This window comes from Alosa sapidissima, chromosome 23, assembly GCF_018492685.1.
Source record: "Alosa sapidissima isolate fAloSap1 chromosome 23, fAloSap1.pri, whole genome shotgun sequence".
Lineage (NCBI taxonomy): Eukaryota > Metazoa > Chordata > Actinopteri > Clupeiformes > Clupeidae > Alosa > Alosa sapidissima.
In genome coordinates, this window is record NC_055979.1 from 11,235,934 (window position 1) to 11,254,567 (window position 18,634).

The 18,634-nt window shown below is 40.7% G+C and overlaps 2 protein-coding genes across 6 annotated transcripts in view; one reads left to right on the forward strand and one right to left on the reverse strand.

Annotated features, from left to right (window-relative positions):
- The first annotated feature begins 2,366 nt into the window (after positions 1-2,366).
- Positions 2,367-13,814, forward strand: tmem41ab (transmembrane protein 41ab). The gene is made up of 5 exons (XM_042080303.1): positions 2,367-2,715; positions 7,300-7,450; positions 7,554-7,715; positions 9,430-9,568; positions 10,031-13,814. The coding sequence occupies exons 1-5, from the start codon at positions 2,555-2,557 to the stop codon at positions 10,267-10,269; spliced, it is 852 nt and encodes a 283-aa protein (XP_041936237.1). The 5' UTR covers positions 2,367-2,554; the 3' UTR covers positions 10,270-13,814.
- A 129-nt stretch (positions 13,815-13,943) lies between these two features.
- Positions 13,944-18,634, reverse strand: part of LOC121698293 (insulin-like growth factor 2 mRNA-binding protein 2) — a 49,913-nt gene continuing 45,222 nt past the window's right edge. For all 5 annotated transcript variants that reach the window (XM_042080279.1, XM_042080277.1, XM_042080276.1 and 2 more), the window contains 2 exons: positions 18,246-18,359; positions 13,944-17,566 (listed from right to left, as the gene is read on the reverse strand). In XM_042080279.1, the coding sequence (XP_041936213.1) occupies positions 17,465-17,566; positions 18,246-18,359 (216 nt within the window). In that variant the 3' untranslated portion in view covers positions 13,944-17,464. The remainder of the gene's footprint in view (positions 17,567-18,245; positions 18,360-18,634) is intronic.

Genomic DNA, 18,634 nt, shown 5'->3' on the forward strand with positions numbered 1-18,634 from the left:
GAAGGTCATGTGTATGCGACATAGACATAGTAGATGAAAACAATAAATCTATCCAAAAAGCATCTAAAAAATAAAACACCTTCAAATGCTAGCTGATTAACCATGTAATCAATAAAAACAATCAATGGCCACAACAAATCTTTGGTAGGTGACAGCACATTACTCTATCCAGACTAAACTCAATGTGTCAATTGATCAGACGCATAACCACACATAACCATCAACACAAAACCACAAAACCTATTCACCCAACCCCAACCCACCTACACACACACACACACACACACACACACACACACACACACACACACATTAACAATCTTCCTATTCAGATTGGCTTCTGGGCCGTGTGGTGGTGAATGAAGGTTATTTTAATCTTTGATAATGAAACAGGCTCTCACCCAGGGGTCCGCTAATTAATCATTTAAAATGGCACGTTTAAAGGCAGCACTCCATGCATTTCCTGTGCCACAGGGGTGGGGTATAGGGGGATCAAGCCGCACACGTGCAGTGTGTAGGCATCCCCCTTCGATTAGCTCGCTTAACAAGCATCAAGGCACATTATTGACATGGAGGCCCAGGCACAGTTGCACTATCTGTCACACTGGTGCCATTGACAGCGCATTGACAAATAAGGCTATCTCAACTTCCACAGTATCTTTTTTGTGCTGCTGTGAGCATGGACAGTTATGAGAGAGAGAGAGAGAGAGAGAGAGAGAGAGAGAGAGAGAGAGAGAGAGAGAGAGAGAGAGAGAGATTTTACCCTCTTCCCGATCTTCCAGTAAAAATGTGATTGCCTTGGGTTGGGGCAAGGGGGGAGTCAGACACAATCAATGATGGTCTGGTTTGAAGAAGCATACATTTATACCTAAACACACACATACACACAGAGAGAGAGAGAGAGAGAGAGAGAGAGAGAGAGAGAGAGAGAGAGAGAGAGAGATAGATTTAACATTTAAGAGATTTAAAGGATATCATAGGCTCGTTCAGAAAGTATTATAAATCATGCATTTTCTAAAAATGTATTAATTATACAGATAGAATATAGCTCGATAAACAAAACAAAAGTACAACTCATTTCCTTTTCAAAATACACCCAACTCTTCTCAAATAATTATTATAAATAATTCCAAAATCAGATTCCAAAAATAATTCAGTGGAAATGCATGGATTCCAGTTTCTTCCAGTAGCAGCAACTGGAATCCATGCATTTCCACTGAATTATTTTTGGAATCTGATCCCTTATCATACCTGTTCATGTTGCTCGACAAGATGGCTGCAAACGCTAAACTTCGTGAAGATACTGTCTGTATAAATCGTCTTGTAAGTAAACTACCAGTGCTTTATCAAAGTTCTCAATGTCTCATTTAAATGTCAGGGCCCTCGGAAGTCTACCAATGAAGTGTGGAGATACATTGAAATGGGTGTAAAACAGTGATTTATTTGCATGGCTAGCCCGATGCCGAAGCACCACTATTGAAAAAGCTGTTGGTAGCATCGGCTAACTAGCGCCAGATTTTGGAGTGCAGGGGACAAGCCGAGATGGGCTATGAGACATACGTTCACACTCGGTATCATGTTTCAATACACTTTAGGTCAATATCACACCGGAATTCTCCTTTAATGTCAGTGTACATGCAGCTGGCAAAGAATTTTAGCTTTGACATTGTTACCATCTAGTGGCTGATATTGAGAAATGCTCATTGTAAAATGAATAACGTTTGTAACACGTTTGAGGTGAATCCTTCAACCAATGGGCCAGTTTATGCAAGTGCAACACCACAGAACAACTACAAACTAGTGATTCAGTTTTGTTTGAGAGCTATTTTGTGGTATTTGTTTGGCAACTATAATATTGAGAAGGATAATATCTTTATATTATCTTATAAGTTATACTGGAAAGATTTAAAATAAGAAAAAATAATAAGTAGGCTAATTCATATTAAGTTCTATATTATTATTATTATTATTATTATTATTATTATTATTACTATTATAGTTGAGGGCTATTACAGTAGTCGTAGGCTAATGTTATTGTATCGCCAAACAACAAATAGGCCTAATGAAACTAGTAAAATGATACTTAGTTGATAGGCTACTGGTCCTATTTACTTTTGCGTATATTTGTTTATCTATCTGTCTATTTATTTATTTGTTTATTCTATTTTTTATTGTTTATTTAATTTGCATAGGCTAACTCTCCTGAAATCTGGGAGTAATTTCTTTGAGGGGAAAAAAATGTTGACAATTCGCTTGGATTAGAAGTTTTCCGCCCTTTCTATTTCTACTCCAAGCAGTCTGAGTCATGGAGGTTGACAGCTGATCATAGTCGGGTTTTGAAGACCCCCATGTGATCCTCCATGGGTCCTGCCCCACGAAGTGTTCCTCGGGTTTGCATTGTCGCATACAGTACTTCCACGTCTTCTTAAGTTTTTGACGAAGCTGCCTGTCATAATATCTTGACTCTATATAAGCGAGGGGATCGTCGGACTCTTCATAACACTGTGGTCTTAATCTAGGACACGCGTTTTGCACTCCGGGTTTGGCCGGGAACATGCGCTCCATTTTGGGTTTAATCGCGTTGGTCGGCGCCGCAACTTTTTACCTCTACCTCTTGACTGTTTTCTTACCGCCGGGTCCGCGACATGCTCGCCTTGATGAAAGTGGAGCGCCAATCGCTAATGAAGTTGGGGAGTTGGAAATGGAAGAAGACAGGTATCAGTGAGACAAAATTAATAATAATAAAAAAAGCTCTTTATAAACGGCATGCGCTAATAGACGAACTAACCCACTGAAGTATGAGTGTCACCTCAGATCACAGCTGACTACCTTGACCATTTTGCAGTGAGTAGTATATCTGTATAGCTGCAGCTCCAGTCTCTAATTCAAATAGCCTACCCTAGTTGTTCTTTCCCATGTAGTGGCTGTTAAGTGCCTTTATAGGACCTTTGCACCCTAATGAAGAAATAATAGATACGTGTAATACGTTGTATCCATAAACATGCAGATGTCTGTAATATGCACGCATTGATTATATCTTCCAGTGTGTAGCAGAAAGGTAAAGTCATATTAGCCTATTATAGGCCTGTTCTATGTTCTATGAGTAGAACACACCTGCAAGACTCACTCTTACCCAATCTACTTAAACAAACTGTTGTCTGTTGTCGTAATTAAAACTATTAATTACCTGTGGTGATAGGTCTCCATATGATAATCATATTATTATTATATTATCATGCTATAGGCCACTTATTACAGTGAATGCATGTTTATGCCTTTTCTCTCAAGAGTGTTGTGCCCTGAACTTGAACACAGACTGGTGCTGGTTGTTACGGTGGACCAGGGGTGAAGGTTGTGTGCCACGATGCATTGTTTTGACGGCAAGGACTCACAGGCCTGATAACTGCAGGGGAATGTGGGAGTTGGATTCCCTGGGAGGGATGTGGAAGTTACATAGATGTTAACCGGTTGGCATACCGGCCCTGCACTGGATAACCTGTATAACAGTATAACAGCTCTGAGACTAATCAAAGTGATGCCTTTGGTTCCATCTTCAGATTTTAATGCTGTTATAATTACCACTCTGTTGACTTTTTCTAATCACTTTATCCTTACTCATTCACACCTATGAGTGAAACTAAAAATGTAAAAATGACTTCACCAGCCAGCAGACCATCTTAAATCTGTCAGTCCTGCACCTGTTGTAAAAGGCGGCTTGATGCTCGCACTGAACTTTATCATTTAACCACGCCAACTAACGTCACTGTGTGCTACACGACAGTCTTCCGAGATGCACTGCAGTCTCAAGGAGTAACGTGACCCATGCAGAATTTCCCCCACGTTCCCCAATGCACCCCACCCTTGGGTCTCCACCTGCTAGCCCCGTGTGCAGACACTCAGGAAGAAGCCCAGATACTGTGCAAAAGGAGCGTACCATCAGGGGTCACGAGGCTGGTGACTTGTCCTTCAGGACTTCCTCCTCTGTTCCCTCAGGGCTATGGAAGAGCAGTCTGAATGTGCTGAAGAGTCGGATGCGGTTTTGTGGAAATGCAAGTGGAAAGAGAGAGGGAAAGAGAGAAGGAAAGAGAGAGGGAAAGAGAGAGGGAAAGAGAGAGGGAAAGAGAGAGGGAAAGGGAGAGGGAAAGAGAGAGGGAAAGAGAGAAGGAAAGAGAGAGGGAAAGGCAGAGGGAGAAAGAGGGAAAGAGAGGAGTGGAGAAGCATTAGATGTACTTGCAGTCACTCGGTTATTTAGGGAGACAGACCTTTTGTATTTCTGAAAAAAAGAAAGGATGAATAAATAATAGTGTACGTTATAAATTAATAAACAGTCCTGTTATTCCCTAAGTGGAATAAACTGCTCTCATAACTTTACTTATAGTGGACAGTAAACCATAAACAATGCAGGAAAAGCCATTTATAGTGCTATGTCTGGGGAAATTTGGGGCATGGGTAATTTTTTTCCCTGCAATTTATTTATGTTTATGTTTATATTTAATTAGATTATTAGCAGATGCATTTGTCCAAAACGACATACATTATTTAACCAAGGACAACTGCTTACAAACTAAATCTTTGCTTGTCACACAATTTTCTAAACATGTCTTTCAAACACCATAACCCCACACCAAATCTGCAAAACCATACACTAATTCTCAGTGTTTGAATCGGACATACGGTTGAAATGTCCGGTACCAGATACTTTGAAATGAAAATGAATCAGACTGTATAGCGCAATGTTCTACAAGAAGTCGACTTTACGTATTCTTTTTGTTTGTCCCCAAATTACCAGTACTGTAACTCAATGTTGTTTTCTGTTCCTCTGGAAACGCCTTAGGAACGCACATGTTTGTTTCTGCAGTTGAAAGGGTCCATAGGCCTATGAATACATACACACCCAACTGAGCCTGGGCTGCTTGCTGTATGTGGCAAAAAATGATATGGACTTAAAATAGCGTGACTGCACCTTTAAGCATATATAAGGATTGTATTTGTACTACACTTACCTATCCAGTAGGGAGCCAGTCCTGTCAGACAAAAGAGTTGTAAATAGAGATGAATGCCCAAGGAGCTATTAAAGACCCCTTCTTGTGAAAGTCAGTTTGTTAACCTTGTTAACATGTCCAGATTTGTTTTATGACACACATCAGCAAAATAAGCAGTCGTGGTCACAGCTGAGTATTGGGATTGCAGTGATCTGATGGAAGTCTCAAAAAGGCAGTATCTGACAGTTTGGGTTTCCTGTGTCACAAACATAAGGAATCTAGCCTGTTGAGAGTAAGACAGTGTTGTCAGAGGCAGTGTTGTCATAGGCTTAGAGTTGTACAGTCATTAATAGATTTATTAATTTTTTTAATTTAAACTTCTAAATTTGTAATTTTGAGGAACAGAGATGAGTTTTTAGTGGTTAATCAATCAACGGAATGTTTTTTTTTTAAATGTCAATATCTACACTTGTCAACTAATTGCTGAACACTTTTTTTTTTTAGCCTAAGCATTATATTACTCTACACCTTTCAGTGCCTCTTAAACTGAGTGGAGAGGCGCTCTCGTCTCACTGAGAGACACGTCAGCCTAACATTGCTGTGGGAAGTCCCTGAATACAGTAATCTGTGTGTTCCTGAGATTGGTGAACGCATATGTGGCCATATCTTTAAAAAGCTCCAGGGCGACTCAAGTGTCTCTGATGACACTGTTGCCTATGTCATAACCAGCTGTTGTCCAACGTGGTGTGGCGGCGGGTGGGTATACTCAGGAACAGTAGCCAAAGGCCCTTACGCAGGGTTCCCATCGGTCATGAGTCCTCGATTCCCATGGGCACCAGTCTTAGCCGCTACACCTCTAGTCTTGGAAGAGCCAGGAGGGTGTTGGGTTTGCGGCGCGTTCCTCGTGGATGGTGCATAAGCGAAATTAAACCCTGGACGCCGGATTACTCATAGGGATCACGCTGTGCTCGCATGCCTCCAGCTACCGCTGACCAATGACATTACAGTGGACGGCTCAAGTTACCAATGAAAGTGCCCGGACGATCCTAATTAACCTATAGGAAAGCACCACGACGCATAATTCCTGGGGAGTATAGCATGAAAGTCCCCTACCCGAAGATCTGATTACACTCTGACCTTAATAGCTTAGGGTCAGCACTAACCCATAATCATTAGCACTATTCTTTATTATTAGCATTATTCTTAAACAGTGTCTGAAGAGCAGATTATTTTTAATTGTAATGATGAAATAATAAATATAGACATGAATGAAATGTGAAGTGATAAATAGATAACATCAACAACCACTAAAGAATGACTTTAAATTTCATTGCTGGTTTTGATAGATGTGATTTTATTTTTTGTTATCAGCATGATGTGTGTTAATACTGTTAACATTGTATGTGTATTGCATGTACAGTAGGTAAAGTTTCTCTTATATTGCTTTGAATCCTGTCAAAACTATAACAAAATCATATGTCACTTACAGTAATGTAAACAAGTCCACCCTGCTTGCCCTGGTCATCTTGTGGCATTTAAAAAAGATGGCCAGCTTAAGTTTCAAAGTGATTGTGTCACTGCAGCTCTGCCACTCCTGCTGCCTCACCAGACTAGTGAGCCTATTTCTATCCACAGCGCCTATCCCATTTCAGTTCTTTCTCTCTCTCTCTCTCTCTGGCTCTCTCACTCCCTATGTCTCTCTTATTCACTTACTCACTCACTCACTCACATACTTACTCACTTAGCGACGTCTTACTCACTCACCCACTCTCCCTCAGTGCACATCTGTGTATTCAGGCTGAACCTAACCTTACAGAGACCTCAACATGCAGACAACACGTCACCTCACATTTGCCAGTTATGCAGCCAAGACAGAGTTATGAAAAGCTTGCTCGACTCTTCTAGACATATGCAGGCATTAGAAAAGACAGTCTCTATCAATGCTTGTCCATAAGAAATTGTGAGAGAGCTTCTTAATGTTTTATACGTTCAGGTGGTTTTCCTCTTTCATCACCCACTAATCAATAAGCTTCTTTTCATTCTCTGCATTCATACTAACCTGTACCTTGGGGCGATGGTAGCATAGTGGCTAAGGATCTGGGCTAGCATGCAGTAGCCTGATCTGTTGTGGGTTCAATTCCCGGCTTCCACCCTTGGGCAAGGCACTTAACTTTTGAGTCTGGGGACAATGTCCCTTGTAATATAATAGACAAGTAAGTCGCTTTGGATAAAAGTGTCTGATAAATGTAAATGTCAATCAATCAGCTTCCTTTCATCCTCTGCATTCACACTTACCTGTTTGTTGGCCTGTGTCCAGGATCCACTTCCCTTCAGACCTGGAGGAGCTCAGGGCACTGGCGAACCTGCTGAAGTTCTACAAAGCAAAGCACAAGGTGTATGTGTACGTGCTTTTCTGCAGTGCCTACCTGTACAAGCAGTCCTTCGCTATACCTGGATCGTCCTTCCTGGTGAGAAAATCTTCCAGCTGACCACACACTCCAACATACATGTATTGATGCATAATGTACAGTTTCCAACAAATCTATGCATTCTTTTTCTTTTTTTTTACAGAATATGCTAGCGGGGGCACTGTTTGGGACATGGACTGGCCTCCTAATCGCCTGCACCATGACCACCCTGGGTTCCACCTTCTGCTACCTTCTCTCCAGTACCTTTGGCAAGCAGCATGTTGTCCGTCTCTTCCCAGACAAGGTTGCCATGCTGCAGAGGAAGGTGATGAAGCTAAGTGCCTACAGGCTAACAGACTGACAAGCTAATTGGCTAATAAACAGGCTAACAGAAGCCTCTCTAGGCTAACATACTGACAAAATAACTGGCTAATAGGTAGCATGAAAGAAGGACCTCTAAACTTGTACATGGTTATGGTTATGGGATTTGGCAGATGCTTTGTCCAAAGTGACATACAAATAGCAACAATACAAAGTTAAATTTAACAGTAAACAATTTAAAAGTTGGTAAGACTACATTAAGGAGAATAGCAATAATAAACAACAATGTCAATTCAATCAATAGCCTAATGAAAATAAACAAATACTATAGCCTAATATACAAACCATAATGCATAAGAAATGCTTAATAAACCAAGTGCATGTTGAACAGAAATGCCTTTAGACCCCTCTTGAAAGACACTCCGTTCCTGTGACCCTCTTGAAAGTCACAGGAACGGAGAGCACTGGGCAACTCATTCCACCAACATGGAACCACTGAGGAAAAGAGTCTTGAATTTGACCTAGCGTTCATGACTGGTCAACACAACAGACGCTCATCAGAAGACCGCATTGGGCTGTTGGGGATGTACATCTTGATCATTGAATTAAGATAGCAGGGAGCAGAATCAGTCAATGTCCTATGGCCAAAGTGAGAGATTTCAATTTAATTCTGGCCACTATAGGGAGCCAGTGGAGAGTAACTAGGAGAGAAGTTACATGTGTCCTCTTTGGCTGATTGAAGACCAGGCGTGCTGCAGCATTCTGAATCAATAGTAAAGATCTTACTATTAAGCAGGTAGGCCAGCTAACAGTGAATTACAGTAGACCAGCTTGGAGATAACCATGGCCTGTACAAGAAGTTGTGTGGAATCTTGTGTCAGATAAGGTCTGATTTTTGTAATGTTGTGAAGGATAAACCGACATGATTTTGCAATTGAGGCTACATGCTCAGTGAAGTTAAGTTGGTCATCAATTACGACGCCCAAGTTACGTGCCGATAGTTGGAGTCAGTGAAGATGAGTCTAGCTGTATTTTAATCTGTTGAGGAATAGCTGTTTTAGCTGGAAACACCAAAAGTGTTTGAGAGTTTAAGCTGAAGGTGCCGATCTTTCATCCAGATTGAAATATCCTTAAGGCATGCAAAAATCCGACTGGGAAATACGATGAGTCATCAGGTGGAAAAGATAGGTAAAGTTGAGTGTCGTCCACATAGCAGTGATAGTCAAATCCATGGGAGTGAATGGTCTCACCTAAAGAAGTGGTGTAAATAGAGAAAAGCAAGGGCCCTAATACTGATCCCTGAGGCACACCTGTGGTGAGGTCATGAGACTTTGATACCTGTCCCTGCCAAGACACGCTGAAAAAATGCCCTTTAAGGTAAGATTCAAACCAGTCAAGAGCTTTCCCAGAAATTCCCAGTTTGTCTAATAGGCCTGAGAGGGTGAGGGGATTTAATATAGAAGGGGATTCCCGCCATTAACACAGTACTGTTATCCAAACTGCTTAAAATAGAAAATGTGTAAAGTGTGTGTGTATGTGTGTCCAGATTTGTGCCACTAGGCAGGACCTCTTAATTTAGATATAGCCTGAGTGTTCTTAAAAATTCCTGCTAGACACTACAGACATTTACAACAAACCTTCCTTCCTTTCTTCCCTTTTGTTATTTTGCTTCTCTCTCTTTCTCTCTCACTCTCTCTCTGTCTCTCTCTCTCCCCCAGTGTGAAGAGAACAAAAGTAGTCTTTTCTTCTTCCTGCTTTTCCTGAGATTCTTCCCTATGACTCCCAACTGGTTCCTAAACATCACCTCCCCAATTCTCAACATCCCCATCCCTATTTTCTTCTTCTCCGTCTTCATCGGTGAGCGTCTTGAAGTGGCATCATCATAAAGCTGTCTATAAAACTATGTCATGCCAGAAATACTCAAAAAGAGATAGCATGAGGGAGACACTCACACTGGTTGGCACCAAGGTAACTGTGTACAGAAATGTTTAGGTGTAGATATTTGATGCAGGTATGGGTATTGTTAGGAGTACTGTACCAGTGACTAGTGTAAAGTGTATAATATTTATGCAAGGCCCAGCAAAAACAATATAAAAGTGAGCAGTGTACTTTTTGTATGTACAATGTACTTTTTCTACAGTTCTTCCATTTATGATACACAATATCTACTGTATGGGTTTGCTATAAAGTTTTGTAGCTGACTGTTACTGGCACTTCAGTTATTTAAACTGTGTCATCCCATTCTATGATATTTCAGTGTCTACAGCATATGATTCACAGTCTTCAACACACTATGTCCACTTTCCTCACCTCTTCCAGGCCTGATCCCTTACAACTTCATCTGCGTCCGCACGGGCTCCATCTTGTCCAAGATCAGCTCTCTGGACGACATCTTCTCCTGGGGGACACTGCTGCAGCTGCTGGTCATCGCCTGCGTGGCCCTGCTCCCCGGCGTGCTCATCCGCCACTACAGCAAGTCACACCTCAAACTGGACGGCCTTGAGCCCAATGGACACCATGCCGCCAGCCCTGCCACCAACGACCGCAAGACCAGATGACCACCAGGGTGGAGACACCTGAAGGTTGTGAGGATACGGCAGACTACAGCATAACGAATTAGTTACAACTCAATATGATATTGCTTTATTTGATAACAAAGTGATGTGATATTGATCATTTACTCATTTACACTTTACTCTGATAGTCCGTCCACAGAGACTTAACAGATCATCTGTTAAGATTCAAGTGTAGTATGTAATGTTGTTGAACAATTATTGAACATCACCTTATAACCAAAGGCAATCCTGCCCGTGCGGACGCAGGTGAAGTTGTAAGGGATCAGGCCTGGAAGAGCTGAGGAAAGTGGACATAGTGTGTTGAAGACTGTAGATAGTCTGTTAGTCTGTGGTCAAACTATCCAAGTAAAGTGTGACCGATCATTTAATTTGATATATTATCAACATTTTTTACACTTCATTAGCAACTATTAATAATAAAACTGGGTGGTGAGGGGGGGCCTAGGGGATTAACAGGAAGTGCTGAGGTGCATTCAAATTTGCAAACATAGGCATACGTTCAAAAACGTTTGCAAACAATTTTCTGTTTGGCTTTAGTTTTTCGCGAACGTTTGCGAACACTCGCAAACAATTTGAGGAGGTAGTTCTCCGCAAACATGTTGGGAGTTGGACAGAGAGTTACCACTGAGATGGAATGTTTACACAAAATCGTTCAAATGTATCTGTTCATAAAAACATGTTTGCCGTGAACGTTCTTTCAAGGAAATTGAACGCACCTCTGGTGTCCCCCCTGTTTTTAATGTTTATATGAGTGATTCAGACTGCTGCCCCTGCACTGCACTGCAATCCACTATGGCCCCCCCAGATCTCCACTCACCCCCTCAAGGGAAGTAATGGTCCATTGGAGGATGTGGAGGGAGGGACAATCTTAGCAAGTCTTAAAACACTGCCTGCCAGCTATGCTGGACAAATGTATGTAAGCTATGAAGCCTTAATGCTCAAATGTGCACCAGCACATACACGCACAGACACACACAAACTTACATACGCCTTTGCACACACACATAAACACGCACACGCGCGCACGCACGCACGCACGCACACACGCACACACACACACACACACACACACACACACACACGAGTCACCAAAGAAATGAGCAGCTTTGTGATTATGCCTGCTGTTAAGTGTGATTATTTAATAATTTAATATCTTGAAAAGATCATTTAGCTAATTTAATACAATGAGGGAGATTCTAAATGCAACAGTAGATACGTACACGTACCCACACACTACACCATACATGTATTTTTGGTTCATGTGTGACAGATGTAGCTTGTTGCTAGCTGCTTTGCTCAATGCCCTTCAATGAAATTAGGGCCTAGCATTTTCAAAATGTCAAAGTTACAGTGACTGATGCTACTAAATGACAAGCTGATACACATGTATTGTTTTTCACTAGCGGTGAACTAAGAGATTAAATACTGTAGTAGCATAGCATCACAGCAACACGCAGCAGTACCTGTCGAGAGAAACACCACACTGCCCTTACATTTATGTTTACACTGACTATTTGAATGCTACTGTGTAGTCAGTCCCTTGTAATGTTTGTGTTGTGGCCATCTGAAGTACTTTATAGTAGCCTGAACACTTGTTTTATTTGAACCAAAGCTTCTGCACTGCAATGATGCATTTGAGTGTCTTGACTGTGAGCATCAACACACTGGGCTTCCATAATGGGCTATTTATAGAAAAATCTTAAGGGCAAAATCCAAGGAGATGTAAGGTCTTTTGTGATTATATCTATCCCATTTAAATTATTTGCCATAATATGGAAACCAGTATACAATTATTATAGACTATCTAGTAAATAATTTCTGATGTTGGTCCTTGGTAATGACTCCCAGATTGATTCTGTTTATTATTCTGAGTTTATACTGATTCTGTATATTTCTAATATCATTCTTCATTAATACTAATCATTAATATAATCAATCCCAAACCACATTGCAAAATCAAAAGCTATGTCTAGTTTTCATATTTCATATTTAACCTTTCCATTTGGCACTGGTGAATGATAGCAACATGGCAGTTTGTCACATGTTGATGATGCAACTCCTGTTGCTATACTTGTTTGAATAACACTCTTTGGCATTTGATGTGAACGTACACACATATGCATGGGTGCAAGGGCAGCTCTATCAGAGTAGCTTAAACGCACTTCAGTATGATAAAAAACATTGCTGAGGATAATGTGCTCCTCTCCAAACTGTTAGGGACCATGGCATACACCCTGTCCCCTTTGCCAGCTGTTGTGAAATCAGCTGCTACAGACATCTGCGACACTGTGGAGCACTGAGGCGCTGTAAACACTATGCCCCAACCACTGAGTAGATTCAATTAGCTCCACGCCAGCCTGACAGCACAGTAATGATGTGACTCATTAAGACGTTCACGTCTCACCAGATATTTAATACATTTTGCTATGAATTCCATTGTGAATAATCTCTGTGACTTAGTTGGTTGAGTTACTTAATAACAAGAAAGAAACCATTACCCCAAGTCAAGACTTGTCCCTGATGTTTTAATTATTCGTCAGGAAATACAAAGCTGTTATGTACTGTATTGGCAATAAGACAGTGTAGCACGTCTTCACCAATGAAAAGATTTGTCCTGGTGGTCTAGTGTGTTGGTGGAACAGTGTCATGATGATGTCTCATTTATTTTCTGTTGATTGGTTTTCTTGTCTCTTACTGTAGAAATGACTGACTGTACATGTAAGTCCGTGCTGCTGCTTGTACTTTGTATTGTGCATTAATGCAATGTTGAATTAGTGCAATATTTTATAGTGCCAATGTTTGGAGGTTATTTCGTTTAAATTGAATGAATAGCAATATTGCAATATTTTGAGCTCCATGTAGTAATTGTAAAGTTTCTCAGGTAGCTGTTTGAAACAAATAAGTAAAGCCAGAGACTTGTGCCTTAACAAGTGATTTCTAAGTCTTTTTTCATATTAGAAGTATGAGTCCTTGAGCTATGTTGGCTTATCCTTAGGATTTGTAGATTCTCCCACATAGTTTCTCCCACACCTCCAACAGTTTTCGCTTTATTTATTTTATTTAATTGTATGCATTTTTGACCGAGTTGATGGTGAATATTTGTATATTTTGAATTACAAGAGCAGGGAATCTCATCCTGTGTGCCAGTTACAGTGCAACACGGATAATAAGCAGCTAATGTGCTTTCTCATCCCATGTGTCCTAGGAGAGGCTTAAGGCAAACGCTTCTGCTAACTTTAAATGCCAAGTGTAGTGTTGGAAAGAATTAATTTGTGTACCCTTCAACCATCCCTCACATTATCCCATAATAATTACTATTGTTTTATCATATTATTAAAGACAGTGGCATTTAGGTAGATTTTATCATGCAATACATGCTTGAATTGAGATATACTATTTGATGTGAAGTCCGTCCTGCTACACTGAACTCATAATGATTTTACAAGCACAGAACTTATGTCTTATTTAATTTTAAAAGTGAAATGGCTTTGTAATGTGTAAATAAATCAAATAAAATGTTCATTAACTGCTGGTGTCAAATCTCTCTGGGAACCCTACACGCAAAGGCAACTTTTCTGAATGTCTTTTTATTATTATTATTATTATTTTTTTTTAAGTATAATCTGACTAAACAACATAAAGCAAAAGAGACATGGTACAGTTGTAAAGACTCTCTTTATTGCTCATTTCCGGTTCGGTCGGCAGTACATATGTAATTTTACCCACAATTCCACACTGAAATTCTGACCATCACCAATAAGGCATGCATCTTCCATTAGACCCCTGTCCATCTCCACTACCAAGTCTTCCCTGAGCTTTGAGCTGTTACAAATTTCCTCTCACCTCCTACCTAGTCCAAGTAGTTCTGGAATGTGATTGGGTGAGAGCCATGTGACAGAAACTCAAGGCAATCCTGAAGTCTGGGGGGGGGGGGGGGGGGGGCTTAAGGAAGAACAATAAGCTCTACCTCCACCAACTCCTCCAATCCTGGTCATATTTAAGATGATACAACAGTATAGATACCAAGAAGTAACAACCACTGATCCAGATGAACCTATATGGTGACACTCCAGACAAAAGTGAAATGACATCCTGTTTCTAACTGACCCACAACTAAATAACTAAGTCTTAATGGGTATGCTAGGATACCATTGTAAATTATTTTCCTTATTATTATTATCATTACTGTTATTATTATCCTTTTAGACTTCTGTGAACCAAAGAGTAAAATGGCTAACCCCACTGCTTTAGAGTTAGTGTTTCATTAGAAAACCCTCATGTGAGAAACTGAACTAACACCATGCAAAACAAAAGAATAGTTAGATATAACTGTCCTAAATCCTAACTAAAACTCAGCTGAAAGAGGAACCATAAGCCAATCTCTGCCAGTGTAGTTACCTGGGGTGGGCTGATATAGACGGATACAACTGAATACTGTAATACAATGACAAACAAAGCCTAAATTATACATGACCAAATTACCACATCTGACTTTCATGTTTTTCGGCTTACACAGTGGCAGGTTGTACACGATGGATCAAGAATATCCAGCGGCGAAGACTACAATTTCACACGTCTAAAAATACATTTTGATGATGGCAAACTGCACATTGTTTACACTTCCCCTATGACTCTGGAGGCAAGAATCCCCCCTTCCATCTCCAAAATCTCATTGCAGTCACAAGGTTTGCTTGTATTTTTGATATCAGCTTTCAGACGTTATACCCAAGGTACTTCCAGGTGATGGCATACACCATTTTGAGCTACTCTTCCTGGTCAGTAACATAAGGATCTCCTACAGAGCCAAAAGGCAGAATAGTGAGCGATCTAGACTCCTTTAGGCATTCAAAGGCTGCAACGTGATCCTTTTTAAACTCCTTGTTTGAATGAATAGTGTACGTCGGTCCAACCAATCTCTCTTCTTGCTTGTAGCTGTTATCATTTATTTAAAAAAAAAAAGTGCTCATTGATCATGAGCTTTTTCAAATGTATACAAAATATCTAAAATAAGGAAAAAATAAAATATTGGACTGAGGTACCCTGATGTCTGAGGTAGAGTGTTACAATAAAAATACGCAGATCACTTTTTTTGACCAATCACAGGCCACTATACTGACATGCGCTGTTCACGTTTGGCCAAAGGTAGATAAGCATGCTGGCATGTGCACTGCTCACTCCCCAACATGGTGGTTGGTTGCTTAGGCTGGGCTGTTAAAATGGCCATATTTAAAAATAGGAAATATATAAATCCAAACCTTCCTTTATATACCTATATATAACTACCTGGTAATCTGGAAAACTACCCGGGACTTTTTGTATTTATTTTAAAAAATTTCACACAGCCATCCAAATATGCCTTTTTTGCAGAAGATAGGTGGCTTTATCTCCCATTTTAGTGACTTTAGTACTATTCACCTCTTCACAAGTCTCTTTTTACCACATCCATAATTGTATCAACAAACAAAAACACCTCAGGCCATGTCTCCTATGAAGTAGATTAAGAGGAAAAAACCCTGCAAAAAAAAAAACAAAAAAAAAAACCGACTGTGATTTTTGCTTACGTTTATATATGCATCATCTAAGCTTTTAATAAATATCTCACCACTCTTTCTATATAAATATACAAACACAAACACTCACAGTGGTATGAAGAAGGCTGTGTGTGTTAGTGTTTTCTTTTGGGGTGGCTGGGGGTTTGGGGTGAGGAGCAGCAGAACGTTTGCACACTAAGGGAGAGGGTCCATGCAGTAGACCCCGTAGCTCTACGGCAGAGAGAGAGAAACCAGCGCGAGGACAGCGGACGCCCTCGCAGTAAAGAGTTGCTCTGCCTTCACGTTTGACATTTATGTCCTATTCTCTTTAAAGGCAGTGGCACACTGTACATTCAAGGGCGTAAAAAACAGCCTTGTTGTGATGAAATGCCACTAGGCTTATAAATCTGGCAACAAAAAAAAAACACATCTTAACAAGACAAGAACAGCTGTGAGGTCTCAATTTAGGAGGAAACGACCAAAAAAATGGCTGTCAGCTTGTTCATTTTTTTTCTGTTTCTTTTCTTTACTTTTCTGTCTTGGGCAGACAATATCATAAGATTTTTTTTCTCTAATTAATTTCCCTAGTACTGAATTGCCAATTTTGCCTTCGCTAATGTTTCAAGTGAGTGAGACATAGAGAGACCCAGCGAAAGGAACCTGACGCCAGACTACAGACTACATAAGGTGAAATGTACCCAAACCTGGCCAGCTGTCTGGGATTTCCAATGTTGGCACATGTGCTGCCATCAGGAGGAAAACATTACACTAGTTAATGATGTCTCTAAAGTTTTTATATGTAAAAACATTTCTTATTTTCTTTTATAGGAGAGTAAGTCTCTCTGAATAAAATATTTGAAGCCTTTTTTCCACTGCAGCTGGACAAAGGAACACACAAAGGTCTAATTTGAAAGTACAAACACTTACTTCAACATTCTGGTTAAGCCTATCCTTTGTAATGACACTATGGTTAACACTATAGAATCTATGTTTAATACTTTGAAAACGTACCAACTCTGTAATCTCTAATATGAAAAAAAAAAAAACACTGACAGCTTTGTCCTCATAATTTCACAGGTCACCATTCTCATTTCTTGAAAATAAACCACCAAACCTCTTTTAAATTCTCACATTTGTATGTGCACGCTCCCTACATACACGAGCTTGAATGCATTATTTTAATGCTGTAAAGTAAATCTACGCTTCCTCTCCTTGGAGAGAGCTACATTCTCAAACCGTTGAGAAAGACTCAGCGACCCCCGTGTGGCTGAACCATCAACAGTCCATAATGACAACACGTCAGTAAGAAAATAATATATATATACACACATACATGGATATACATACAATTTTCGGTCACTATCTCTGTTTATCCTGCTCAAGACAGTAGAGACACCACTGGTCATTTTTTCTTGCCGCTCTCCTTCCAGTGCCGTGCCTGCCTAACCAGTTCATGTCTCCCCAGCACATTCCTTGTGAGACTCTTTGGTTTGGTTCTCTCCATTGCGGTCACTCTTGGTCATCTGCTGCAAACACTCTCTCTCTCTTTCTCTCTCTCTCTCTTCCTCATCTCCTGTTCGGTCTCCAGTTGTGGAGTGAGGGGGTACATTCATGGACTGCTGCTGGCTGGTCGTTGCCTTTCCAGGTCACTTTGACTGGTGTGGTGGCGGCGGTGGCGGTGCTTGATGTTGCTTCTGCTCCTGTAGCTTCACCTGCTGGATAATCTCTCGGATTTTCCTCTGTGCAGTCTGTTTAGAAAACACACACACACACATACACACACACACACATATGCAAACACACATATGTATCAAACATCAATACATCATCACAACATCAAACACAAACAGTCAAAAAAGACATACAGTGAGAAATGTCACATCACACACTCTAAGGGCCTGAGTTCGGCGGCAATATAGGTAGCGGGAAGCTACTGTACCTCAAGTCGGGGACTTTGAAATGGACGAGACCTTTCTGGTGAAGTGAATTTGAATAAACCAATCACGTGCTACCAGTGTTAAATTCTGATCTATCTATCTATCTTTTATTAATTAACTTCGGCCTGACTGCCCACTTTGTGCGAACTGACTTCGCTCTGGCCACAGTACGCTTGCACTGTCGGAAAAATACACTGTTTAAAGTTGCGCCGCTATCTGTTAAAGGGAATGCCATTCTCATTGGTTTAAATGATGTTACGCTCAAAACACACCCATGACTGATTAAGAAACCTAGGAACGCCTTGTTGCGCCATCCGCCCGACGTTTGATAATGAAAACACTCCCAATGTGGACTGGACTTCCCACTAAATTTAAATAAGCTTTTCGCCAGTGACCATGCATTTTAGACTGTCATGATAGGGCCCTAAGAGTAGGTCACAAGAAGTCATGGACATCTATCCTATGCACACCCACAGCATGGAAAAAATACCTGACTGGCGAAGAAATGTCCGATGATCTTAACAAACACTTCATCGTTGTCATCTGGCGTTTGGTCCCGTGGAACGATGACCTCTGCACTGGTGAGGTTTTGTAACTCATTCACCTGCAGGGGGCGACAATGTGCACAGGTGACAAATAAAACATGCTGTACCACCAACTTTTTTTCATGATTCATGACCATGATTTTAAATTACCAATTTTGTTCATGATGAATGTGCACTTACAGAAGCTTCTATTCATACTGAACCCACTAAAATACATGCAGTATTGCACAGAGGTATTAACAAGTGTGGCTACATCTCGCTCTCTTTCTTTCTCTCTCTCTCTCTCTCACACACACACTCACTCACACACTCACACACACACACACACACACAC